The 18,259-nt window shown below is 33.7% G+C and overlaps 1 protein-coding gene across 1 annotated transcript in view; it reads left to right on the forward strand.

The window, feature by feature from the left end:
* Positions 1 to 9,435: 9,435 nt before the first annotated feature.
* The window catches only part of LOC145684787 (trypsin-1-like), a 46,639-nt gene continuing 37,815 nt past the window's right edge, over positions 9,436 to 18,259 (forward strand). Inside the window, exon 1 of the mRNA XM_081757156.1 lies at positions 9,436 to 9,622. Within this exon, the coding sequence (XP_081613282.1) occupies positions 9,482 to 9,622 (141 nt within the window). The 5' untranslated portion in view covers positions 9,436 to 9,481. The remainder of the gene's footprint in view (positions 9,623 to 18,259) is intronic.

Consider the following 18,259-nt stretch of genomic DNA (forward strand, 5'->3'; position numbering starts at 1 on the left):
AGAATAGAACTGTCTTTCAGGCGGTACCATTCGCATGTCTCCATCATGTATCAAGGCGGGAAATTCCTGAAAAAAGTGATTTTTTGGGGCTAAATTTCCCTTTTTTCAACTTTTAGCCCCTCTGGACCCCCTGTTTTAACGCAGAAATCTGAAGAAATCTGTTAAATACTACTCGGTGGACTGAATGTTTGTGCACAATTTCAATCTTCTAGGTGCAAAAATAAGCCTGCCAAAAAAAATCAGAAAATTCCCCATGTTACCCTATACAGAAGTATATTTTGAAAAAAAATCACTGAGACGTCCTTAATTACCCTAGAATAATAATTCGACCGTCATTCTCTTCAGAATGGAACTGCCTTTCAGACGGTATGACTCACGTGTCTTCATCATGTATGTGAGTCGGGAAAATCGTGAAAAACGGGAGTTTTTGGTCTAAAAATCCCTTTTTTCAATTTTTCCCCCTCTGGACCCCCCTGCTTTATTGCAGAGATCTCAGAAAAAATCTGAGAAATAGTACTAGGTGGGCTGAATGTTTGTGCATAATTTCAATCTTCTTGGTGCAAGAGTAAGCCCGCCAAAAAAGTATACCCACCATATCCCATTTTTCCCTATATAGAAGTATATTTTTCAAAAAAATCCCTGAGACGTCCCTAATTACCCTAGAATAACAATTCGACCGTCATTCTCTTCAGAATGAAACTGCCTTTCAGACTGTATGACTCGCGTGTCCTCATCATGTATGTAAGGCGGGAAAATGACGAAAAACGGAAAAATATCCCTTTTTTACCCCTTGCCCCTCTGGTTTCCCCCCCCCCCTGTTTTAGCACTGACATCGGAGCAAAAAATCTGGTAAGTACTACTCGGTGGACTGAATGTTTGTGCAAAATTTCAATCTTCTACGGAGAAAAATAAGCCCACCAAAAAAATATTGAACATACGCTTAGAAAATAAGAAAATAAATTTTTGAATTATGACGTCATCACCTCCTATATCTGGACGCAGGACGGTCTGAAACCATACGTAATATCTTCTACAAGGCCTCTGGACTTGGAAAACAAAAAAATCCGGACGAAAAATTTCAAATAGAAGAGCAATAACGCAATGTACCATGAAAAATGCGTATGGCACAAATTGTGCCATAGGATCCCCAAAGGGATAAGATTGTAATGTTACCCTGATTCTCACAACTATAGCATATTACATAAACGTTTCTTTAATATAAAGGCAACTGAACTTGAAAATGACTTACTGGTCATTTGGTGTTGAATATAGCCCCGAAAGCTAGAAGAGTTTTGTGTTGACAAATCTCAGGTGAACGTATAGATCTTTCTCCCAGGAAGAAATTCAACATCTGTCCATCAATGTTAACCTATAACAGTGTCAATCTTCCAATTCGCTCGCCAGAGAGATCTTAAGTTTTCAACATTATTTCACTTTTTTATTGAATAAAGGATAGGAATATTTATTAAGAAAACGAATAGGCGACAAAGATTTTTGAAAATTATTTTAAAAGGTTTAATTTCTTCATTTATAAGATAAATATTATGCAATTCAAGAATTGTATTTATAAATCATATGGCATACATAATGATACATAATGATAAGAAACAACATAAAATTATATAGGCTGATTCATTGGGTTTAAAATGACTGTAGTATATACATTGTGGTTGCGCTCGACAATAGTGAGCTCTGCACAGAAAACCCGTGTTCTTAACTGTCGATGCCATCTGGAAATGCTTTAGTGACTGGCGGTAAAGTTTCAAATTATATATGAAAAGCACGCTGTAAAATAAAATGGAAAACACTTTTCACATTCGAAAACACTAAACACATTCTGCTGAATATACGTCATTTTCGAAACTAAACTTGTGCTTCCATATCTGAAACGTTAGAATTATGAATATGAGACACTAAATTTTTAAATGTGCCCTTTCGTTTTGTCTTGAGCACATCGTATTGATTTAATACTTTTCACTTTAAAATCCAATGAATTATTTAAAATAACCCTGTATTTTCTCCCTTGTAGTAATCTCAGAGGTTCAATCTTTTACTCAGTCAGCTGATTTTATTAAAATCACTGAAACAGGGTTCTTACAAAATTACTTTTATCATTTTTACTGACTTTTCCCTAATTTCCACGTGCAAGACCAACCATTTTCCCTGACCCGCGACATTTAATAAGATAATGGTGTACTGATAATGAATGCCTCTAAAACGTAAATAAATACTTGGGCCAGTGATTCTCAACCTGTGTGCTACAAAAGATCAACAACTTTTCGTTTTCAACACTATATACTAGACACAGAGCCATACAAAAGACTAATAATAGTAGACAAGCAAACCAGTGTAAGCTAACCAAAGAATTGCTACTTGAGCTAATGAAAAAACTTTTAACTTTAATGTGTAATATTATTTGAAGATGATTTATAATTTCTTTTTAGAGAACTAAGAAATTGGCCACCTTCTCCCCAATGAGTAGCTGTAACTTAAGAATTCTTTTTAAAAACATGCCAACAAATTTCCTTCTATTAATTTCGAAGAAAATAAGACGCTCTCCTAAAAATTTAGTAAACAACCGAAATAACAATACTTTAATGAAATTTCTTAATATTTCTTTGAATTCAATAAAATAAGAAAACAAAACAAGGAGAAACTTTTCAAAATAATGTATAAATATATATGCAATCGTGGGAATGCAAACTGTGATATTTTTCCTGAAACGCAAAAATATTTGAAAGTTTAACATAATGAAAGTTATGGGGAGCAAACATTACAGCTTCTCATCTTAATTCCCTAACCTTGGTTTGCCTGTACCGATTTTTATTCCAGTTATTGCAATAGGTCCTAATTATTATCACAATAAAGCATAAATTCATTATGTTATACACATTATACAACATATTAAAAGGTAAGAAGAATTTTATGAATGATAAAAATACATCAAAAGATTGCGATATTGGTCAAGAATTTTAGGAATGATCCAAACAATGCATCACAAGATTGCGATCTTGGCCAATAATTAGTTTTAGAATCAGGGTCCACAAAATTTTTGCCTGAAATATATTGCATCTTTTGATCCAAAAAGAACTTAAATGATATTAAATAAGTAGGAACACTACTTAAAAGCTTTTAACAATAATATCTATGATTATTTGTTTCAGTTACTTAGATTGACTGCTTTAAAATTTTGATCTCACTTTCAATTTTTTTCTGGTTCCAATCGTTGCTTTTTCTTAAGTCATCTCTCTTTTTTCTTAGTTCTTTGAACTTAAATATTTTCCTTCGTTTAAGTAATGCCTGAGATCTCTCATTTTCTCTTTCTTTTATCCTTTCTTCCAAAGCCGAATTGTATCTTGTTCTCGCACCTTTTACAGAAGTTAAGAGTTCTGGATCTGAAGCATTGAGACATCTAATTCCACTTATGTAGGCCAATCTACCAGTTGTTGTTGGGCTACTGAAGAAGCTTTATGAAGATTTTCTGTCAATAAACTTTTGTTAATAGAAATACCAGGCTCTACACTTGCATTTCCATGTGAAATAATCCATGTCATTTTCAAAGACTCCACAAGTGTTTGAATTAACTTTTGCCACTTAGAACTGATCTAAAACTCATCAAGATTTGTTTTGCTTCCATCTGAATTAAAATAAGACGCCAATACACTTTTAAACGGCTGAAGAAAAGATTCGAACTCTTTCTGAACTAGCTCTACTTTAACATCATCGAGACGAAACGACTGATGGAGTATTTCCAAGCACTTCGTCATCCTTACCCGGACAATTTTAGGTTTATGCAAGAAAATCTCAGGATCAAGACATAAAATGGCACGAATAAGAAGAAATCTAAGATGACATATTTAAAGTATTTTTTTTTTTCAGTAGTGCCTATCAAAAATATTTGACAATCACTAAAGAAACTACTTCCTACTGCACTTATCTACGTCCTTTAAACTTCCCAATACATTTTTTCTGCTCCGAATTCTTTATCTACATTCTTTGAGGCTTTCAGATTACTTTTAACTTCTAGAGCTTGCCCTCAGTCCTTTTAAGTGGACATCTGCATTTAAATGTTATCATATATTCTAAAAGAAAAGTTTACAGTCTATTACGGTGTGAAAAAGCATTGAGTAGCAGCAAACTACCCCATTTACTTAGCAGTACATCTACAGTATTATGTTCCCAATAGAAAAAATGCCACCGTTTATAACGTGAATTGTAACAAATCAAAATATATTCATAAATTACATTGTTAATATTAGAAATAATGTTATGTAGAACTGTACATGCAAGTATAACTACTTTACTTAACAAGTTTACATACTATAAATACAATTTCTAAAACTCAACGAAAATAACTTATTTGTAGTGTTTCTTTCAACAAATAATGACTGAAGTATTGGCTTATCTTAACAAATAGATAAGACAGACAATAGTTTCATTTCCTGTAAAAAAAATCCCTGATTTCCAGGTTAAGAACCATTTTCCCTTACATTTGACCTTCCTTTCATTTTCCCTGACCTTTCCATGTTTTTCTAGTTTTCCAGATTTGTAAAAACCCTGATGAAATACTATTTGTGAGATTAATTAAAGTATGAAATATAATGAAGTAATTTAACTTTCGGATTTTAATTTTTTTCTCCGATGATGATCTATCGAAAGCATTTGCAGTGTTCAACACAAAATGATGGTTCACAACCTGTAGTAACATGATATACGAGGTGCTATTCAGAATTTTCGGGACTCGTACTGCCATCTGGAAAATAGTAGTAGTAGAGCTTTGCACCGACAGGTGGCAAGACTAGCATATTTGGTGAGTGAGAGTGTACAGTGTCATCCAGCTGGGTTGAAGCATCGAGTTTCCACAGGCTTTTCTTGATACTCTGTGTGGGGTGTGTGGCGATTTTACGATGGATCCGAGAATAGAACAGCGCGTGTATATCAAATTCTATGCGAATCTCGGGAAAAGTGCTATGGTGACCTTTACAATTATTAAACAAATATTTGGGGAAAACAGTATGAGCCGTACGCGTGTGTTTGAGTGGCATGCTGGGCACTGGCGGATCCACGTGGGGGCGGAGGGGGCGACCGCCCCCCCAAAGATCTTCTACTTCCAGCATGTATCGTTCGGAAATACAAATATTGTCTTTTCCCGAACGATCCAATCTGTGTAAAAAGCCTAGTAGAGTATAATCAAAATGTGTGATACTTAATGGTACTTAATACAAACATATTTGAATTGTGAATACTTCTGTCCCTAGTTCCTTGGGACGGTTACCATAAGCCGCACACGAGAGAGAACGAACAGCTGTAGGAATAAGGAAAGACGGCTCACTCTATGAACTAAAAATTATATTTTAAAATTGTGTCCTAGAAAAAAAAATGTGGGGATGGAATTCAAAACCTGAAACTTCAATTACCTTTACCTTGAATAAAGAGAAATATAGAATATTCAGCGCTCCTTACTGTAAAGCTCTCTAAATCTGAGATGAGACTTTTAGGTTGGTGATTGATTGATATGTATTTGCGTCGTTCATCAAAAGTGATGCTTTACAGAACGAGAACCAGAGTTTAAAGTTGGATCTGAACCACTGTAGTGTGTTCGATGTTCACTCACCGGGTATCAAACCACAGAACCTCATGCATCAAAGATCAAAGGTACTCTCGCTAGATAATACATCAACAAAGAACTGTGACTTTTGAGGTTCAACACGGAAACATTCATTGTGACTTTTAATGGCATTTCATCTTTTATTGGGAAATAATACAAGCTACAACCTGTTCTGCTCCTAATCTTCGCACAGCCAAACCACTTAAACTAGAAACTTGAAATTCGGATAGTAGATAGGATTTGTGATCTAGGATACCACTAAGGAAGGATTTTTGGGAAATTCAAAGAAAGGAAGGAGGAAAGGGGAGGAAATTATTTTAATAAGATGGTCATCTCTCCAAATCCCTTAAGGTTAGAGACTTGAAATTTGGATTTGGATTTCTCATTTAAAGTAATTTGACACGCGTTTTAACATTTTTTGATACTTTAGTAAAATGAGGAAAAGAGGTGGAAAGAAAGTGGGACGGGGATTGCAATTATTATAATATGATATCTAAGAATCTTTGTAGGTTAGAAACATGGAATTTGGTATATGGACTTCTCACTTAAAACAATTCAATACATATTTCAGCGTTTTTGTCTTCTTCTTCTTCTTCTTCTTCTTCTTCTTCTTATTATTATTATTATTATTATTATTATTATAAGATGCTTATATCTCGGGATTACTTACGGCTAGATATATGAAAGTTGCTAGTTTCATTATTCATTTAAAATAATGAAATATGGATTTGAACATTTTTTGCCACTTAACATAGAAGGGCTAGAACAGAGGTGAGGGTTCACTAAAATGTTTGTGAGGTGTTTGAATTTCGTGACAGCGTTTTAGCTCAATCCAATTCTATATGAAAGACACAGAAGGGAGAACGCGAAATATTGTGCCACAGTACCACGTAGAAGCATTTGCTATATTGTGCGAAGCCGTATTCCGAACAAATTGGGGGTCTGGGAGCGAAATCTCACCGAAGCGAAGGCTACTATAATATATTTTTATTGTTGTTGTAAGCATAACTATAATTATACATGTTTCTAAATGCTAGTTTTAAGAAATTACCTAATAGAGCCAATTTCCAGCCCTCTGTTCCTAATCTGGTCTAATGCGTTTTTTCTTTACATACTCAATTATACCACTGCAAAAGCGGAGTATTCGGACAAAATACCCTATACGGTGCTCATGGTCCCGGGTTCGATTCCCGGTAAGGGTGCATTTTAACGAAAAAGGTGGTTCGAATTCCACTATAATCAGTAAGTGCATGTCTTCTTTAGCCGTCATGTCATTACCGTGGAACGTTAAACTCAAACAACAAATCAAAATACCCTATGCACAGAGGTCTATACTTTTGTAATAAATAATGTCCTATATTTGTCTTCTTGCTCTCTCTTGTTTAAGTGGAAAATTCCTGGATGTACCAGAAATTGAATTCCTTACACATCCATCTTTAAATACATCAATTGAGTACAGTTGGGAGCTTTTCTTGAGAAATGAACAATTTCATGGGTGTCAAAATTTATCAGTCAGTGACTCCCCAACTCCTCGTGAATCCTGGGTTCTATACCAATCATAGAAATGTTTTCTTCACCTTTGATACATCAGAAGATTTTGGTACGATTTATATAGCCGCAATCTTAACATGCACTTAATAAAATGTCAACAATGTTGACAAACTGAAATCATGGTGAAAAACGAAACGTAACAGAAATTCAACACCTTGCCCTCAGGAAATGTTATTCGCATAGCGCCAGAGATCAAAGATGATGTCCCTCTCAGAGAGGCACTGAAAAAAAAGTCATGGATACGGATCGACGACCGGAACATACCCTCTCATTCTATTGGATAATGAAATTGATAGCTTTATGTCAAGCTTCATGTTTTCTTGCGATCACTTTAGTGAAACAAAGGGAAGCTATATTTATATACACAGAGGAGAAATGGGACAGGCTTCGTGGCAGATAACAGATGACAGGATAAATGCCATCGTCAAATATCACTTTCTTTTGTGCAAGTACTGTCCAATACAGCGCATCTGATAAATCGCGGTGACTAAGTGTGAAGTGAATTATGATACCGCCACGCCTCCGAAACGGAAGTGCGTATTTAATTTAAATCTAGAGAAATAATATAATTTCATTTTAAAAACTTACAAATTCGGGTCATCAAATATATTCGGATCATAAAATATAATCTGGTAATCAAGTTTACACCCCCCTCCAGCCCCGGATTCATCAGTGTCCCATTTTTCCAAATTGAAATTCTGGTTACTTTGAGGCTATGCCCATCTTCCAGGAAGCAAACCGCCCCCTCCAAATGATTCTTCTGGATCCGCTAGTGATGCTGGGTTCAGAGCCGGCCGTACAGACATCGAAGACGATGCCCACACTGAAAGGCCCGTTAGCCGCACAACGCCAGACATTGTTGCCAAACTTCAACAATTGGTTCGTGAGGACGGACTTCGAACCACTCACGACCTTGCTGATGAAGTGGGAATTGGTTACAAGACATGCCAACGAATTTTGACTGTTGGCACAAATTTTGCGGCGACACGATGCATGCCCAATTCAACAGTCAAAATTCGGATACATCGTAAAATAACCACACATCGCACACAGAGTACCATGAAAAGCCTGTGGAAACTCAATGCTTCTACCCAGCTGGATGAAACTGTGCACTCTCACTCAACAGATATGCTAGTCTTGCCACCTATCGGTGCAAAGCTCTACTACTACTACTTTCCAGATGGCAGCACCAGTCCGGAAAATTCTGGATAGCACCTCGTAATGCATAGTGTATGCTCATAACACAATTTGTGAGATTCAATGTGTTAATAATAACGAAATTAGCGGTGGTATATTAGAATACATTTTCTATGGGAAAATGGGATAATTCACAACCTCTTTACCTTGACCTATGTGACTTCAAATATTTTTTCTATTATGTTAAAATTGTAGCTCAATTTGATTCTTATTTAAATAAATTGTATGGTTTACTTATCTAGGAATGACGAATTTCTGATCACCCAAAAATATAGCGCCTTTCATCTCACCGTTATTCCTATATAAAGTTTGATAACTTACAATCACAAATTATTAATTAAAATTTACATTTGATATGTTATTAATTGACACATTGTTGTGTATAGAGTCAGTCATATGTAATAACTGTTTTTTGTATTAACGCGTAATTACTTCAATTGAACAATACCTGTATGAGTTATACAGTCTATTAATCAAAGTTGATGAGCAATAATAAAAGAAAATGTTTATAATAAAGTAAATAAACAAACATCTCAAGGTTAGTTGTTTGTTTTTTTATAGTATTAGCAATGACAAGAACTAGAATCACAACTACACAAGAAATCTTAAAATAAATACTGTTATTACATTTACATACATTTACCAATATGTTCTTGTTAATTGATGTTTGTTGTTTATTTCGAAAGTATTTTGTAATATTTCATTGTGTAATCTTCTCTCTGTTACCAATGAGAAGGAATCAAGTTTCGAGAACGTATCTGACATAAATACAGTATTCACTATATGTATAAAACATTTGCACAATATGAACTGAAAATATAAACTAAAAATTAAAAACAACAATGTGGAAAAAGTTCTGAAAGCTTACGAACAGGAAGTAATTTATGATCTACGGTAATTAAGATTTTTTAAAAGCCAAATAATCCACGCTCGTTTTTAATTATACGTATCTAATGGAACTCTACAGTCAACACAATGGAGAAGTAGAGGAGAAACACACTCACCTTTTAATAGCGTATACTCTTTTAAAAAAGGAAACAGAGATAATTTATAACATTGCTTTTTCTCTCACACGCAATCAGGGTTCCGTGTACATAATTAAGTCATTTTTGTTTTGTTAAGGTAATGTCAATAATGGAATGTCATTTACTGAATAGCGAATGTAATGTGTTATATCCAAAATCAAGAGGAGACAGCAATATAATAGGACAGAGGATGTTGGTTAAGTTTACAATTTTTGTGTTGATGGCGATTTTGAGAACAGTGGTATGTATCCTACCAAACTATTATATAGATAGATATACAATGTTTGTGTGGGATATACGATTATTTACGAAATATCACAACTTTTAAGTATTTGTTAAGAGTGATTTTTTTTCCATTCTACAAAACTGAAATATAATTTCTCTTTCTGTCCCTCTTATATATATAATACCTACTTTTTTCTATTTCTAGTTTTATTCAAGAAAACTGAGACATATTTTTGAGTATAAATGTAAAGCTTAACATTCAAAATCATACCAAATCTTGATATAATATGTGATATATACGGTAAAGCAGCATTTGAAGGACGACGATATGCATCGCTAAATACTCAGTAGTTTTTATAGGTTTAAAGTAAAGTATCACTTGAAAATGACGTTTTGGTACTCCAAAATATCATATTAAATCGTATGTAAATGACTGTAAGTCTGGTGAGAAACATACAGCATATCGTATTTGTTAGGCATATTTTGATCTCTAGTATATCTAGGCAAACAATCCGTAATTTGTTAGATCTGGAATTTCAGTGAAGTACAATATCTCAATGTCAAAATTTGGGACGTCACAATTGTGAGTATACATTACATTTTTGTATTTCTCCAATCTGTTAACAACATTTTATAAATATATTATATTTAAGTCTCCATGTGATACGTTAGTTTCAATATTTGCCTACATTTGGAAATTAAAAAAAGACCCATAATTACCAAATTGTTGAATAACAAGAAACACAATAGTGTCTATTGAAGAGTCTGAGTTTGAGTTACTAATACTGAAGTCGCAGTTATGTTAAATCTGATTCATTATTAAATTATATATTTTTTTCAATATTTCAAAAGTTGAAATAATAATTTGAAATAAATATTTTTATATATTATTAGAAGATTGCTTACGTGTAAAGATTACTTGAGTATGACATTTACTTGAATTTACAGAGTACCAGTAGAAATATACATATACAATACTGGATTCTACAAATATTTAAAATTTCTTTCAAACGCTAATTGCAGAGCTTGCTAATGTACTAATTTTTCAGAATTAGTTATTCAAATAAATCCAGAGAAAAAAAATTAAAAGCTTTTTAGAAAATACAATAACAGTATTCTATAAACAGTTTTTGCACTGTTGTATCAATATGCTCTACAATCGCATGATCCTTTCTATAATTGTGGAATTTCAGCTAATAGTGTAAAATTAAATTCAATACTGCAGTTTAGGGAAAGTGCTAATAACTGACTCTTTGTGTGATCGTAACTTTCTGCTGGCGCAAGTGGATAATTGATTGAAAAATGTAATAGAAAAAAGGCAGTGAAAAGGATGTTGAATACTGGAAAGTTGAAAGAACGGAGAAGTAAGAATTTTTTTCGTTGAAAAATTTCAAGTAAAATACTCAAACAAGGAAAGGATAGGTGTAAGTAGTAACAAACAGTGTGAATATATTAAACTTTTTATGCAGCACTCTATAGAAGAAGTAGTATGTTACCGCGAACCCAAAATGGTTGAGAAACCATGGGTTTCAGAACAGATGTTGCAGAAAAGAAGAAAAAGGAAGGCGTGGAAACATGTTGATACAAAAGAGAACAGAAAGATGTACAGGAAATTAAATAACAAATTACGATGTAAAACAGACAGAACAACGAAACAAGTTTTACCAAAGACAATGCGAGAACATAGAAGAATTAGGAATAGTTGTAAAATATGAGGAAATGTACAAGTAGATGAAATGTATAGCACTTCGGAGGAATCAAGGGGGTACTACGAGAGCAATAGGAAATTAGAATGGTGATATTGTAAGCGAGAGAAGTGAAATTTTAGGAAGATGGAAAAAATATGTTGACATATGAGAATACTGACAAACAGTGTTTCTTAGATGTTGAAGTGGAAAATGAAATACGTAAGTATGATAAAGAATTTACTATTTTTCGGGAAGAGTTTGAAAACTTATATCCGAGATTAGGATAGGAAAGGCAACCGGGATAGATGATACAGCAATTGAATTTATTAAGAGTATAGGAGAGAAGGACAAGAAAGTATTGTTACGACTCGCCAATGAAATATATTAAAAAGGAGTGTGGCCAAAATACATACTGAATACGATCATACCGATGGCTAGGAAATCGTGCTCTGGTAGATATGATGATTATAAAACGTTTAGTCTTATGTAGCAAAACGTTTGTTTCGAATAATGAACAGGAGTTGTTTTGAAGAACAATTGAAAAAGTTGAGGAGGAACAGTTTGCATTCAGGAGAGGTAAATACACAAGAGATTCAATTAGATTTGAAAGGGGATCGGTGAAACGTTTATAGGGAAAGAGAAAGAATTTTATGTGCAATTGGAAGAGGAGTTTGACAAGGGTACTATCTCACCTCAACGTTATTTAATATCTATCTAGAGGAGATAGTGAAAAAGAGAATAGTTTGCAGATTATATGATGCTTGCTGCAGAAACTGAAAATAAAATTAGTGAGATGTTGGGAAATTTGAGGATGAGCATTGAAGAATATGGAATGAAAATAGATGCTAGAAAGACGAAAGCCACGGTGATTGGAACGAAATGATCGTTGTCAAGTATAGAAATAGGAGGAAAGAAAATAGAGCAGGTGACGTTTTGGATACCTGGCTAGTATCATTAATGGTTATATAAATGCGACGTGAGGTAAAAGCAGGTTATATGAATGACGAAATAGGCCTTTAAGTGAAAGAAAAGTCTATATTATGAGACCTTCAATAGAGTTGAGAAAATACTTTCCTGTGGAAATGTACTGTATGAGACAGAAACATTGACATTACGCAAGAATAATGAAACGTGACTGGACCCTTTCGAAATGTATGTATGGAGAAGAATGGAATTAACTGAGTTGATGGGAAAACGAATGTGAATGTTTTAGAAATACCTGGGGAAAACAAAAAGAAAGAAAAAAACAATTATTACTGAGAATTAGAGAAATTGGTTGGACCATTGGCTAAGAAGGTACTGTATCATGAATGACGTACTACAGATTATAATAGCCGGAAAAAGAGGGAAGAGGCGAAGGAGGCTATAATTAATGAATAATACCAAAACAGAAAATCATATGTGAAGATGAAGAGATTAACTGAAGACCGTGCAGCATGGGAGTTTCTTAGCTGCGGCAAGAGACTGCCTCTAGTAGCAGAATACCTATGATTATTATTATTATTATTACTATGGAATTCTGTTTTGGTAATGTCTAGGATCCTTCTATTGGAATTCTGAAATAGCAGGATGATTTTTTTCTCATTTTGTAAATATTAAGAAATGTAATTCAAGGTTGACTCCATTTTATCCTTACTTTAATCTCAATATAGACACACGTACGTCAGAGATTGTATTGTCATCACAAGTAAATGCATGACTTTAAGATCCAATATCCAGCTTTAAAAAAATCAGTTTTTTTTAAGATTACGCAAAAACAAAAACAAAACAAACACTTGTTTATCTCCAATGACAATTGCTTGTCGTGCATGAACAAATTTATCTGCTTACAGAAAACTGTGACATTTTACACAATACAGATTGTGAAAAAAATACATTACACTAGAAACAGCTAAATCCGAGGCAATTAATTCGCGTACAATTCGCGTGAAGAACAACCACACGAGGGTTTATTTCTATGTAGAATATGTTAGTGGATAGTCATATAAATGTTTAAAATGATGAAATAATACATTTTGTTATGGTCACTACTTATTTAACATAAATATTTAAAATGAGTCGAAAATTTATTTTGTTAATAAAACTACTAATCCATATAATATAAATAAAATAAAGAGTTTGTTTGTGTGTTTGTCTGTGTGCGGCCTGAGGACCAGACAAGTCAACCGTGAGTTACCACATTTTGGTCATGGGTACCTTCGTCCAGACTCGAGACTAGGACGAAGCGTTTCTTACAAAATTCGAACCAAGAGGTCTCAGGGAGAAGTTTACCGGAAATAACCGATTTTTCTTTCGTTGTTCAATTTGTTTACGTAGCTACTTTACCTGACGAATACGAAGAATGGGTATTTCAGCTAGTTACGTATAAATATTTGAAATTATAGAAACAAGTCAATGTTTTTAAATAATATATTTACAATTAGTTAATTGTTTTAAACAATGATTCTTCTGTTATTAACTTTTGATGCTATGTCTCATACAGGTTTTTAATACAATGTAATACCTCACGATCTCTAAAATAATATAAACAAATTTTCAAATATGCAGTATATAGTATTTAAATCTTTACGTGTGCCCTTAAGCACGTGTTTATAGTGGTGAATAATGAGGAGAAATAAATGAAACAGTTCCTTTTTGAAGCATATTTATTAGATGTAGACAATTCTAATTACATTTTCTTATGTTCTCTTTGCTGATCTATTCCCTAGCGCATATGCGTTTAGTGCACGTTATCCTAGGTTTGATTATAATTATCGGAGGGAGAGCACAAAAATTTAATTACACAATTAGTTACCTCCACCAATCATCCATCTTATGTAGGGGATATTTATGGAAGGTTAAACTAAGAAGAATCATTTTACCTTTGTATATTTTTTATAGCCTGAGCTCAAAAGGGTCCTAAACGATTTAATATTATCACGTGTAAGATACTTAAAGCCCTTTCTTTTCGAATTGAGAAACTAACCATATGTTATTTGAACCCAGAAAGCTTTATTGCCAAATATAGCTGAATATTTGCAATCATAGAAAATAGTGAACCTCTGCTAATTCAGCTATACTTAAACCGGCGTGATAAGTGTAACAATGTTAGCAATCGCTTGAAGATTACTTTCAAAATAAACTGAGCATCGTATTTTCTTAGATGGTACAGCATTAGTAAAGATCTCTATTGATGAACTAAAAGGTAGTGAGCCAAATTTCGAGTATCAATCACCTTGCAACTTTCCCAACTCTATAGTTCTAAAGATTTTGTAGTAAACTAAAGAAGAGAGTTTATTCCAGTTAATTATCAATTCATTAATTAATTTATTCAGCAGTCCTTGAGTAGATTTCAGTGTCAAATTTGTGTCGTATATTTTTATACGATCATTATGTCCTCAAAAGATTTCACATTCTATCTTTCCTATCGTGAAGAAGATGTGTCGATTGATAATATATGTTTCAGTATCACTGATCAATAGTAAATATTTTACTTTGAATTTATATTTGTGTTCTGTGAAAAAGACGAATTTCTGTTGTCTTGTTGTCTTTCATTATAGTGATTTATATCTTCATTCAGTTTACATAATGTCAATATTCACACATAACTTTTTCCTAAGTATATATACCAGCTCGTTTAAATGTGGCTAGTTTGTTCATTAACCTAAGAGAGCAAGTGAAGAATAATGAGTTTCTTTTCTCTTTTTTTCTTTTTCTTTCTTTATTTCTTTTTTTTTAGTATTTGAAATTAAAGTTGTAAATATGGAGATGCTGAAGGCAGAGATAGCCTAAGAATTAGGGCCATAAATACCACAGATAAAAGAAATGAGCAATTGTGCTTTATTGCATTGCAGACACCTACTTTCGCACATGAATTGGTACTTCTCTATTACAGAATGTTTAGTATAAAAATGCTGAACCTTTCAGTTGTAAATGCAAATATGAACTTAATATTTTGTTCGATTTACTGGCACAAATATTCCAAGAAGTGACATTAATACATACAACAATAACTGGTATTTAGTGTTAAGTAATGGTAGTCAGAGATACATTTGATATCTCGTACAAAAAATATTTCGTACTTTTCTGAAGGTGATTGTACTGTTTTCAAAATTCTTGACTTATTTTTCACGTGTATTTCCTCTTTTTTGCAAAACTGGCGATGAAAATAAAATTTGATCTTTCTCTAATACTTTGTTTTACACACTAAGTACTTTAACTTGAATAAGATAATTAGTTTTAGAGACGTTGATATTGTTTGATTGATGAACACACCAAATTATGATCATACAATCAAGGCAGAAAAGAGGAGGGAGAGAATTGATCGATGGTATCAAAACAGAAAAAATGTACTTGAAGACGAAGAGGTTAGCTGATTACCGTGGAGCATTGAAGCTTCTCAGTGGTGGTAAATGTCCTGCCAATAATAGTAAAATACCCATGAACATCATAACAATAACTTTCTATTGTTATTCTTCCACTAGACTTGATTTCACGTAATTACAATTATGAATAACAAGTAGTGGTATCATGTATACGCCACTAGAAGGAGTATGGTTAAAATGTTGAAACTAAATAATCGCATGCAACCAATCTGACGTTTAATTAAATTCGGTTGCATACAATCAAGGCACAATTCTTACATAACAGTGATCGCCAAACTTACGAAGTTTCTGAGCTGCCGTACCGCTTTTAAATCCTACTGTGAGCTACCAACCAACAGAATTACCACCTTTTTTATTTTAAAAAAGCCTTACATTTGTTAATTACGTATCAAGTGGGAGATCAAGGTTAACCAACCGGAGCGTTAACGCGATCTAGTGAAAATGTCCCCGCGAGCTACTAGGAGCTCGCGACCGACGCGAAAGTTTGACAATTACTGGTCTATAACGATCTCCTTTGAGAATACAGGAGGAACATATTCGAATCAACTAGGTGGGCTACCTCCATCAGCAAACTCGACTCTATATATTTACCTTGTCTGTCAGTGTGCCATTCCATTCAGGAGATAAAAAAAATCTCAGGAGCTAATTGAGGCAAACAATCGATTTTGGCCACTTTATGTATAGAGGGTCTATAGATCTATAAAGAAGTTTAGTTGCTAAACATAATTACCTAAAATTTTCAAAAATTAATGTCTTTCTCACATTCAAAACATCCATCATGAACACATATATCACATTCAACCATTACACGCCTCTTTTCCCCAGGTATTTTTAGTAAATATATTGACGCAAGAAAGAAAAATCTTACTTCACTTAATTATCAGGTAATTCGGAATATTATGACAAGTTATTTTCCTGTTTTCTGGAATCGAGTTTGCATGAACATTTGTGGAGTGAGATTCTTCATAAACATTTCCTATAGATACTTTTATACTTCTGAACTTTCCACGCATCAGTGTCCGTCCATCTGTTGACAGGTATTTCAGCAAAACAGTAAGAGATACCAAGAATCGGTTTTTGCAATCAATTCAGCGTCCAGAAAACAGCTCTTATCCCCTTCTTTGGTCCTCTATTCGATAAGGAAGTAGTTTAAATTAATGAATTCTGGGTTTTAGGCTTGGCGCTATAGAACAGGAACGGTAACAGATAGCGAAGCATTTTTTCTTTTTTTGGCAAACGATTCAGTTTCTCAAGGTAACGATTCAGTTCATGACTATTCGCAACCTTTTACTAAAACCGAAATTGGTTCCAATTTTCTACGAAATTCGAAATCAGTACTGATTTCCATAGAGCAAAAACGATAAAAGATATCTAAAAGCATTTCATTATTATTATTGAACATGAAATCTTTGAGTTTTACGTCCCACGTTATGCCGGTTAGGCTAAAGGAGACGGTGAAGATGAGAAATGGATGAAATGGCGGAATGAAGAAAGTGGGAGGAAACGGGAGAACCCCGAGAAAACCCACGCACACGGTGTTTGTCCACCACAAAGTTCACTTGGCGGAGGCTGGGACCGAACCCGGAACCCCAAGCACCAGAGGTGAACGCTCTACCACTGAGCCACCGCGGCCCTTCATTATTATTATTATTATTATTATTATTATTATTATTATTAGACTCATGTCTCAAGAGTAGTTCCACTTTCTACATCAATTCTCTATTCAAACCAGAATTGGTTAAAATATCCACTGTCAAATTCAATGTTTATCGTCATACAACAAAGCGGTATCAGATACCGAGAAGCGTTTCTCTACAAACGATTTAGAACCCAAATACAACATACCATGACTATCCCAAATGTTGTACGGAAAATTTAAGTGGTTCAAATTTATTGTTACTTCCGATTTCAATACTGACTTTCATTTAGCAAAAATATTTTTTTTTTCAATCGCAATTGCGTCCAAAAGTAGGCTTTATTTTCTACGTTAAACCACTATTCAAACAGGAAAGGGTTCAAATTAACCATTTCAAGTTTCAACGTTTATCGCTTTAGAACGAACAGTAACTAATAACAAAAAGCTGTGTTTTTACAAATGATTCAACGTTTCAAGAGAACATATGATTTCCACTCGCAATACTCTACGGAAATTGGTAACGCTTAATATTTACTAATACTTGCGGTTTCAACACTAATTTCCATAATGCAGAAACAGAAAAGATATTGCGAACCGTTTTTTAGCAACCAATTCAGCGTCCCCAAAATAGGTCCCATCTCCTTTGTTTAAAACAGAAGTAGTAGAAATCAACTGTTTTAAGTTTCAACGCTGGTCTCTACAGGGCAAAAACTTAATAGAAGCGAGTAGTGATTTTCTGAAATCGATTCAGCATCTTAAGAGAACATATTACCAGCACCGATAGAAGTGTACTAAAACCGGAAGTGCTTTAAATTTATTAGAATTTCCGGCTTCCACACTTATTTTCATAGAGCAGAAACTGTAAGATATATATCGAGAACCGAAGTTTTGTCTCTACTTTCATCTATATGTTCAAACCAAAAATGTGTAAAATTTATGATTTCCCGTTACAAGATTAATCGCAT

Source organism: Thermobia domestica, chromosome 5 (genome assembly GCF_964235325.1).
Source record: "Thermobia domestica chromosome 5, izTheDome1.hap1.1, whole genome shotgun sequence".
Taxonomy (NCBI): Eukaryota; Metazoa; Arthropoda; class Insecta; order Zygentoma; family Lepismatidae; genus Thermobia; species Thermobia domestica.